Genomic DNA, 10,297 nt, shown 5'->3' with positions numbered 1-10,297 from the left:
CGCGTCACATGACAAGTCAGAAGCTAAAAACTCTTCTTCTGAATTTTGATGCCGGATTCACCATAAATTGTATGTAAAATTAATTCTCTGTCACAAACATTTTCCAGCAAGTCATTAAAGCCTTTGAAATTGTCCTTTTAAGAATGAATTTGAAAATAACGTAACAATACACGATTCAAACAGACTTGTGTGGAGAAAAAAGTGAACTGAAGAGAAGATCAGATCAAGAATCAGAGCTTGAATAATAAAATCACTTCAGTTCAGGTGTAGCATTTCCCATTTGGCTTTGCTCACAGTTTGCTTTAAAAAAAATGCCGGTAACATGTATTCTCTTATGACTGGAACAGTACCTCCTGACATGCAACCTCCTAAATGAGGAATCCAACCATGACGGGATGGACATATTTTAGCTTCACTGGGAAGGAGTTCTCATGTTGTTCACCTTCATACATGTGCAATAATTATATATGAATATTAACCAAACCAGCAGTTGTTCAGTACATTTGCTGAAAAATGTCAGAAACTGTTTAAACTGTTGCACATTCATTTTCTTTTGATAGAAGACGAATCAGTAAATCTGCTAGTTTGCAAAGAGTTTTTATAGTTTTTCCTGCATGCTTGGTAGGAGCTGGTGAGGAGAGTTGTGTTAAGAAAACGATGATCTTACTGTCATCATTAGCAGGGATGGGCAAGATTTTCAGATATTTGTAAAGACTTTCATAGGAAACCCTGAATGTTTGTTTTTTATCTTAAAGTACTGTATGTAATTTGTCTTTGTTTCCAGGATGTAATGTACCAGAAGGTGGCAGTAATGCACATAGAAACAATATGTGGGCAATATTTCAAAAATAAAAACAGAAGGTGCAATAAACTAAAGCATGTGTGACACAGTGAGGTTAGATTTTACTGTACGAACAGGAGAAACATGCAAAGCCAAGTACAGAGCCAACTGCTGCTGTTACAAAGTCAAGTGTGCAACTACTTACATAACAAATGATAAAAAAAAAAGGTCAAGTGCAAACTCCATCAGGTAAGCATGTCACAGTCTATCACAACAATGTGCAAACATGTGAACACATTAAAGAAGCCGTTTAGCTGAAGAGTGAAAATTGAATTATTCTGCACAGTTCTCATGTAAAGTGGATCTCATTTCCAGCTCCATGACTCTGCTTAGCTCACAATAGCACAAAAGCATTCATTTATCTCATTCATCTCAAATAGGAACAGGTCTACTACTCTAGTACACCTGTTTACTGTGATTATACAGTATTATCCAGGAACACATGACGTATTTCTTTGCACCCAAAGAATGTGAATATGACCTTCTGATTACTAGAGTACTGTCCATTTTTGCCTTGTTATGCTCATGATACACCTAAATAACAGATCTCCCTGGCAACACAAAAAAATTGTCATTTATTCTATGAGAAGAATAAAGAAGCTACTCATCTAAAGTCAAACTAGTAAAAAAAAATAAAAATAATAAAGTCAAACTAGTCAGAGGGCAGAGCGAGTCACGAAGAGAAATAATTGGAATCCTTGGGCACCAAAAAAAGCAGTGCGGCAAGCGTTGTGCTAAACAGTAGATCCTGCAAATAAGACAAAACAGAAATCATTTCTGCTGAAGCCAGTTCATTCAAGTATTTGGAAAAATTTAAGTGCAGATGATGGAAAAAGTCTTTAGCTGCCCGGGTCTGAAAATAAATGATCACATCTGCAAAGACTTTGACAGACTCAGCTAAACAGTCCAGCCAGCTAGCAGTCCCATAGTTATGCTGCAAAAGTAGAATCCCCACAAACTTAGGTCAGACCAGCCTATAACAAAACCAACACTTAATTTTATTTCATAAAGAATCTTTAAATGTAAGGTGAACTTTTGACTTATTCTTATGAAGTGTGGATGTGAGCTTGATTTACTTTAGCAGACATTTAGATTCTGGGTCTTCTATCTGAATCAGGACAGTAGAAACAAGTAAAATCCAGGGCAACAATACAGCTTCTGTGAGTTATTTATAATCCAGATTCAGGAGGTTTGCATAGAAAAGATTTAATAACTTAAAAAAAAGAAGAAGAAAAGAATTGTTCCCAGAAATCTTGAAACAAAGAAGTAAAAAGATCTTTTCACAATGTCCTGCTGCACAACTACAACATGATTTTTAAAAAAAGGAAATCAGTCTCTTTGACAGAGGTAACAATCCTGTTGAAATCTGTCAGGATGATGAGGAAAAACCCTCTTTCCCTCCTTTTCTTCCTCACCAAGGCTCCTCCTCTTCCTCTGCTGCTATCTAAAGAACTGAATAAACAGCAAAGAAACACAGTCTCATTTATTATTTTACCGGATTGTGATTTCCTGCTTCTTTTTTTAATTTGTCAAGTAAAATCCTACCATAATTATTACGTTAATAAGAAGCATAGACATAGAATGTATTTATTATGGCGTGTTTTCAACACACAAACTAAATCCTGTTACTTGGTTATTTAAAGTAACTGAGTGTTTGTTTGCTTCCTTTTCATGTTCATCTCCTTTAATAGTTAAAAAAAAACTGATTGAATTCAATTACAGGACGTATTTAATCCCCCACCTCCCCTCAAGCTAACTTTTTACTCTCCAGCTCAGTTGTAGAAACTGTTTGAACAGAACACAAATATCTGGATGTGAAGTTTGACTTTCAGAAAATATTTTAGAAAGAAAGTTATTTATCACCTCTGTATTACTTTGATTTGTTATTGTGAGTAACTTACCATCAGTCTACACTGAGTTCATCCTGATGAGCAGACATATAACAGACACAACCAAAGGTTAGAAACAAAAAACATTAAAATGGGAAGTGAAAAGTGAATTATTTGGGGGCGGGGGGGGGGGGGGGGTCCTAAAACAACCTCATGGATTAATTTGAATACTTAAATTAATCTCTGAATGTACAGTTGTGGTCAGAAGTTTACGCACACTCATCATGGGCATGAATGTCATGGGTACTTGGTTTGGGACATTTTAATGTTTTTCACTAATCCACAGATGGTCAGAAGAATACAAACATGAACACAACTGAAACACAAATAAACAATTCTGCCAAGAAGAGTGGTTAAATATCTGCTCAAAGCTTGCTGATGGATACCAGAAGTGTCTGGTCCAGGTGCAACTAGATAATGGACATTTAACCAAACATTAGTGGGGGTATGTGACTGTGTGGACTAGAGAAAATCCAAAATCACTCCAAAGTGCATCCAGTTCTTGTTGTTTTTTTTAAACATGCAAGGTGTACAGTTATTCCACCGTGGGAAGAGGAACAATTCAAAGAAATCTTGAAAAGCCCAAAATACCACGAGATTCATGCAGACGATGCCAATGATGAGTGTGCGTAAAGTTTCTGCCACCATGGTATGTTGATACACATCCAACCCACATGTTCTGCTTTGGTGTAGGTAGTGTGGAAGGAGAGCTGCAGCAAGACTGTAATTCTGGACTTACTCACTTTCAGATAAAATAATAATACTAATAATAATAGTAATTTAGATTTTCTAAACATATTTATCTCATACTGGGCCTTTAGTTCACCCTCTGGTCCTGATCTTTACTCTGACCCAATGTTGAAAACTACTAAGCAGATCATTTTCTAGTGCTTCTGTTTCTTCTGGACCACTAAGAGCTGCAGGTAAAGTTGAGGAGGGAATATTAGAAGGTCAGTTCAGGTCTTCACACCTAGGATAAAGTATCCTGTCTGTTTTAGCTTCAGACCATTAAAAGCACTGCTGGTCTACATGCTTCACACCACATTCACTGTCTGTACAACACTGTGCTACTTTTTTAACACTTAACCAGCTGACTTACCAAACTGGTTAACCCAGGAAAGGCTGGAACAGGTAACAAGATAGCTGTATTAGCAACAGGTCAGAGTTTATTCCTCATCTCCTATATGAACACATAAACACTTGATGTAAATGAAGGACAGGTCTGTTCCAGCATCAACTGTGAGTCCACTTTAGCCAAACACAAGCAACAAAATCATAACTGGAGTCCACTTAACAGCCACAGGTGTCATTAATAACCGTGGATTTCTGTAAGTTATGTGGACAACTTTTATAGAAACAAATCAGCTTTCATCAGAGCCACTTGATCTAAACAATTCTTGAACTCCAAGTACTGATCCGCTACATAAACAGTGTTAGTGGGATTCTATATTGAAGGGACTGCTGATCAGTTTTCCCAGCTGGGTTACTGACAGTAAAGAGAGATGCTACAAGGCTTTCTGAGTGAGAACACATCACTCAGCAGCTTATAGAGAGGACATAAACCAGCAGACTGCAAGTTTCCTGAGCTGCTTTCACTGATATAATTCAAAGTGAACGGACTGAGTAAAGGGTGAAAACGTGTATTTTACATACTCTTCTTTCTTCGTTCATCTCTGATGGACCAACTTTAGCTGTGGATGTTTCTCCTGATGTACTTGGTAAACTTTTAGCTTCAGACTGAGCAACAGGTGGCGATGGTATGATCATGGCTTTATTCTTCACCAGAGTGGTCAGGACTAAGGAGGGAGAAGAGCGAGAGAGGAAGTACGTACATATTTAAATCTTCTGTAAAAGGCCCTAGCGGTGGTCCTGGGCCAGTTTTACCTTCTCTGGTGAGGTTCTCGGCAGCACTCATGGCCTTCCCACCGAGGTCGCTGACCATGTTGTCCACTGTGGCCTCATGGCGAAGGAAGACAGGCCGAACCACTTTGTTGTAGATAATCTGTGAGCCATTCCAGGACATTGGTGCCATGCACCATAGTAAGAAGAGACACTGGAACCACATAAGAAGGAGATTACTGGAGTCACTGAAACCTTTTACCTGATCTCAATTCTAGTATGACGGTCATAGCCCTTCAAAAAAGGTAGTAGTGGATATAAATGCAATATTGTTTCTATATTTCGTCCTAAAAGAAGCATTTTGTTCTTTAGGGTATGCTCCAAAAAGGGGTCTAGCATGTATCATTGCTTGCTACATGTCATCTCACCTTAAAAGCGTAGTAAAATGGGAACCAGTAGAGGAAAATATCAGAGAAGAACTCGCCCAGACTGAAGACACCGTACACCACCCAGTAGGTCAACCATTTTGTGTCATCTTCTTTGCACGGGCTTTCGATGGCTTTGACTCTGCACAAAGTTGGAGTATTGTAAAAGAGCTGAGAAACATGTTGATCCTTCAAATATGATAAAGACTTCTGTGCCTCTGCACCAGTAACACGACTATTTGCTTTAGTCACTGAACCGTATTACAGATATAAATATCATAAACTTTAACAGTGAAATCAGTCACAATTTCAATGATGTCAAAATTATCCAGACAAAGTCATCTTTATCAGTTGTGCTTCTTCAAGGGCAAAACCAGAATACACACCAGACAACATCCTTAAGCTTAATGACATTAATGTCTGAACATCTCTAATAAAATTATTTTTTGAAATGTCTCCAAATGTAGTAAAATGTCTTTATATAAATGCATAAAATGTCCAAATATCATTAAATATATACTGTGGAAAAGATCGCTGTATGCCAAAAATGTCACAAAAAGATAATAATACCAAGAAAACTCAGTGTATTGTAGGCACAGTTGTTATACTGAGACTGCCACATGGATCCACTGAGTATGACAATGACTTCCTACCACAACGAGGAAAAGAAAAAAGAAAAAATTAAAAATAAAAACTTACGAATAATAAGCTGGATAAACAAAACCAATCAGGTTGCAGAGGAGGGAGGCACCATATCCGTACACCAGGTAGAGTCCGGTCAGCGAGACGGCACCTGGATGAAGACACAGATGTTTTGTTTTCTATGTACTGCTGCTATTTATTAATATAGTCTATTTCATTAGACTGCATTGCAAAAAACAGCCAGTTTAGCACAGACTCGACCAATTTGGAACCAAAATCATGCAGAAGAAAGTGTTTCCTGCAAAAGACTTCTTACTGACCAGCAATGTAGACGTGGGCAAAAGAACAGGGCCATAGCATTACATAATTTGATTTCATATCCAATGAACATGTGTTTGGACTATGAGAGGAAGCTGGAGTGTCCAGAGAGAACTCGTGTAAACACAGGTGAAACATGCTCCCCACAGAAAGGCACCAGACTGGATTCAAACTCAGGACTTCTTCTTGCTAAGAGGCAGCATTGCGATCTGTGGTTCCACCTAAATGTACATTTCCATATATTTCATAGCCTTCCATAACTTACAATGAAGAAAGGTGATGTCCATCATGAACAGGAAGTAAAACCTGTTTCGTTATCCATGTAAGACAGGAATAACAAGGTATATTCTCTGCACAGAGTGCAGAGCTCACAGGCCAACAGTGTGGGCGATTCAGCCAAATATCAAAACAAATCTGAACAACAAGCAAAATTTCACTGATTGGCTGACAGCCAGACAGACAGGAAGTACTGTAAAAAAGTGTCCTACCTCTGATCAGCTTATGTTGCTGTTCACACATGGAGGCGGCGCTGCTCTGCTGCCTGTCTCTGTGGATAATCAGCTTTAACGTCAAGGCTCAGAGCGGGAGACAGCGAGCACCAGGCACCACGCTGACATCATGTCCTGCTTAATGTGCTACAAATCCACTGCACCAGCATCAACGTGCTCTCAATACACTGCTGTTCCCTGCTCACTGGATCACTGTGTTCACACGGACCTGAGAGCCCTTTTAACACTACCAACAAAATACGCTGTTTGATCTGTATCTATTTTTAGAAAACAACAAAACTTTCTTGTAAAAATGTCGACATATTTATAAAACAATATAATGTGCAACAGCTTTAGAAATTCAGCAGGAAAGGCAGAAGTAGAGCAACGTGGTTGTTCTCTTCCCATTTCCTGTTAACACTGAACACACTGCTGTGATGTTTGAATAACCTTTACTGAACTGACCGTAGACAAATCAAGTATGGACACACTGAGGTTTTGCCTTTAAGATTTTATGGCAGAAACGTTTTTTATTTCGAGCCAAACAATGAACTCCTGAAGCCACAGAGGTTTTCTTTGTCAAAGCTGGATGGAAATATATCAATCAGCAGCGGTTTGAGAGGGAAAAGCCATTTTTATGGTGAATGGACTGGTTCTTATATAGCACTTTTCTACTCTGTTTGAGCACTCAGAGTGCTTTACACAACTTATACATTCACACAAGCACTTTGTTCGTAGCTGTTTCTAAGCGCTTACTGTCTAACATTCACACACATTCATACTCCCATCCATGCATCGGAGAGCAACACGGGGTTAATATGTTGCCCAAGGATATTTGGCATGCAGACTGGAGCAGACTGGGATTGAAACACCTTCCAGTTAGTAGGTGACCTGCTCTACCACCTGAGCTCCAGTCACCCCATTTTTAGTTTGCTAATTTGGATGATTTGCCCTTTAGAAATGAAGATGAAGTAACATGGTGCAAACTAATTAAAATTCCTGAAACCAGAAACCCAACAAGACAATAAATCCCAAAATAATTAAATATGAAGAACAGTCTGAGAGTCTGTGTAACTCTTCCAAGGCCGGAAGTTTCAACCTTCCACCAAAGGAATTGGGTCCCAGGATCAAGAAGGATATTTGGATCTGTATTAGTTTGTGATGTCCACACAGGACTAAAAATAATTAACAGGCCTCCATCTAAATGGCTAACATGTTGTGACCATGTTAGGGACCACATGGTCTAGGAAACAACTGACAGTAAAGATGTATAATAAAGTCAAAAGAAAGAATCCTGTTAACAACCTCAGCTTCTGTTACCCTCTTGATACCCAAAAGATTACCAAAAATCTGTCGATGGGGAGAAGGTTAGGATTTGTTTTTGGGGGATTATTTGGGGGTTTTTTTGGAGTTTTTTGTTGTTGTTGTTTTTGTTGTTTAGCTTTGTTTTGCTAAATTTGTGAAAACATTTTAAAATCTATAAAATCTGACGTCACAAGTGAAGTCTTGTGTATTTTGCTGTAACAAAGTTTCTTTTAAAAGATTCTCCATTTGTTGCTGCAAACGTGTGAAACTGGATGAGCTGCCAGTGTGGGTACGATTATTCTTTTGATTGTTTCTAAGCAGTTATAATTCTCTTATATCACCTGTCATTGTTTAAAGTGCCCTTTATGCTTATGAAATAATGTATCATTATAAACAATGACTGGCTTTGATCATTAGCCAGTTATCGTGGTACCTCAAACATCTGGTGTCCTATCAGAATTTGTTTGGGGTTTTTTGTCTAAACCAAACTGTGACAGAGAATTTAATTAAAGGTGTTAAAATACAGCTTTAGTTCCACACAAGATACTAGTCCCAGTTTCAGTTTTTCCAATTTCATTGTACTATTGAGCCACGTATGACTGTGCAATAACAATAAAGAGTTATCTTGTCTTCCCCAAGAGAGAGAGTTATTCAAGGTTACAGCTGCAGAAAGCTTTGAGACTCCCGCAGGTTTCACTGAACCACATTAGTGTTTGTAGATATTTACCCATTCAGAGTGAAGGACTCCTGGTATGAAGCCTACACAGATATTTTATGACTGGTCTTCTGTGCAGCAGGCAAAAAGTTACACGTAAGCTCTGCGTAGGACCAGCATCAAACTGGGGTAAAACCAGTCCTTTAAAGCTGCTAACATAGTTGATCCAGGAACTAAAACATAAGAAGATAAGGAGACTTCTGCCCATCACTGCTTAGTCAGAGAAAGTACTAAACAGAAGACTTTCAGCTTTCAGCTCAGGGTGATACATGTCCTATCAAGGAACTGGACACAATGAAGCAGGCACTGCCACAAAACCAGGAGCTTAACGATGCTAAAACCCCGAGGGCCGCAGAGCCAGTTTATCTGAGTTCAGTATGACAAAATATTTATCAGTGCAGAGGATTAACTGCAGAATAAACGAAGCAGAAAACCTCCTGAACATTCCCAGCTTCCTGTTGTGGACGGTAGCTGATCACAGGAGGATTAACTGAATCCTCTTCAGGTTTCCACTGGCCTGCAACAAGCTTTATACAAACCAACTACATCTAGAACGAGAGCAGAATGATCCAGAATTAGCCATGTGCTACTACACAAAGCAGCAAGTTGGGAAAAAATAATTCTAGAAGATTAAATCACACGTACCAAGAGCAATGACCTTCTTCTTGATCCCAGTTTTCTCCTCCATTTTCCCCAGAATATCCGTCACCACATTTTTCTCATTTAGAAACTTTTCAGCTCGGTCTTTGATAGAGCTGATAATATTCAGCAGGCCCATTGTCCTCAATCTGGTCCTCAGACAGCAGAGAAGTCGGAGGACAACAGCCTGCGGTGAGTCCGGGGCCAAGTTTAATCCTCTGACAACCACAATCTGCTATAATGAGGAGGAGGAGCACGCAAGGAGGTGTTGAGAAGTTCTTTTTATAAATATTTTTCATTTATTAAAGACAGAGTAAAAAGTGAAGAAGCTATATACAGGATTATCAGCTAGGCTTTACACAGCTACACAACACTTTAGTGCAGTTTAGAACAATTCAAAATACTTCAGAGAGGAGTGACAAAAGTCTATTGTAAAAAGAATAAAGCCCAAAGCACACATAACAACTATTTAAGTGTAAAAGCATAATAAACATGATAACATAATAATAAACATGGGTTTCTGTATATATGATCCATGACAAAGGTTTGAAGGGAATTTAATACTCTTACCTGATGTTTTTCAAGAAAACTAACTAACCTTTCCTGGTAAAAATGTGGCATTATTCCTTTATGCATGTCAGTTTTCCATATATCAAAAATAAAAACAAATGAAATAGTTACCTGATTTAAAATTGACTCTTCTCACTTTGAGGGACATTTTGTTCTTGCATATTTGGAGCACCTCCATTTCTATTCCTTTAAAAAAAAATGCAGTTCTAAAAAAGTTTGAAAGTGACTGTCATGTGAAAATGGCCAGCTTTATATCAATAATAATAATAAAGAAGAATGAAACAAAGAAAAAGGATGCCTCACCAGTTGGAGGCATCACTTCCTGAAAAATGAGCGAGTCTACTGGATAAAATTCTTTACTTTCTCTCTTTTGGGGGGATTTTTTTTTTTCTGTCAAGTGACCTATATTTGATAACAGCATAATAAAAGGAGAAATTCTATTTTTTGCGTGCCACCCTGATATTTTTAGTGGTCCCCATATGGCCACCCCTATGAAAGAATTCTGGAGGCGCCCCTGTCAGGTACAAATTTTAGTGTCCGTAAAGATGCGTAAGAACGACGGAAATTTAAGCTTCCTTCAGAATGGCCCAGGACAAAGAGTACATACAAGTTGTGTTTTGTGTTAA

At 38.4% G+C, this 10,297-nt stretch overlaps 1 protein-coding gene across 1 annotated transcript; it reads right to left on the bottom strand.

The window, feature by feature from the left end:
- Positions 1–4,235: 4,235 nt before the first annotated feature.
- On the bottom strand, positions 4,236–9,322 carry reep6 (receptor accessory protein 6). The gene is made up of 6 exons (XM_085381253.1): positions 9,108–9,322; positions 5,694–5,787; positions 4,998–5,136; positions 4,615–4,783; positions 4,384–4,526; positions 4,236–4,247 (listed from the first exon to the last, which is right to left on the bottom strand). The coding sequence occupies exons 1-6, from the start codon at positions 9,238–9,240 to the stop codon at positions 4,236–4,238; spliced, it is 690 nt and encodes a 229-aa protein (XP_085237379.1). The 5' UTR covers positions 9,241–9,322.
- Between the last annotated feature and the right edge of the window lie 975 nt (positions 9,323–10,297).

The sequence above is a fragment of the Rhamphochromis longiceps genome, linkage group LG15, assembly GCF_057381845.1.
Source record: "Rhamphochromis longiceps isolate RC_006_pf linkage group LG15, R_longiceps_female_GT1.1, whole genome shotgun sequence".
Taxonomy (NCBI): domain Eukaryota; kingdom Metazoa; phylum Chordata; class Actinopteri; order Cichliformes; family Cichlidae; genus Rhamphochromis; species Rhamphochromis longiceps.
This window is presented reverse-complemented; position numbering and strand designations above follow the sequence as displayed.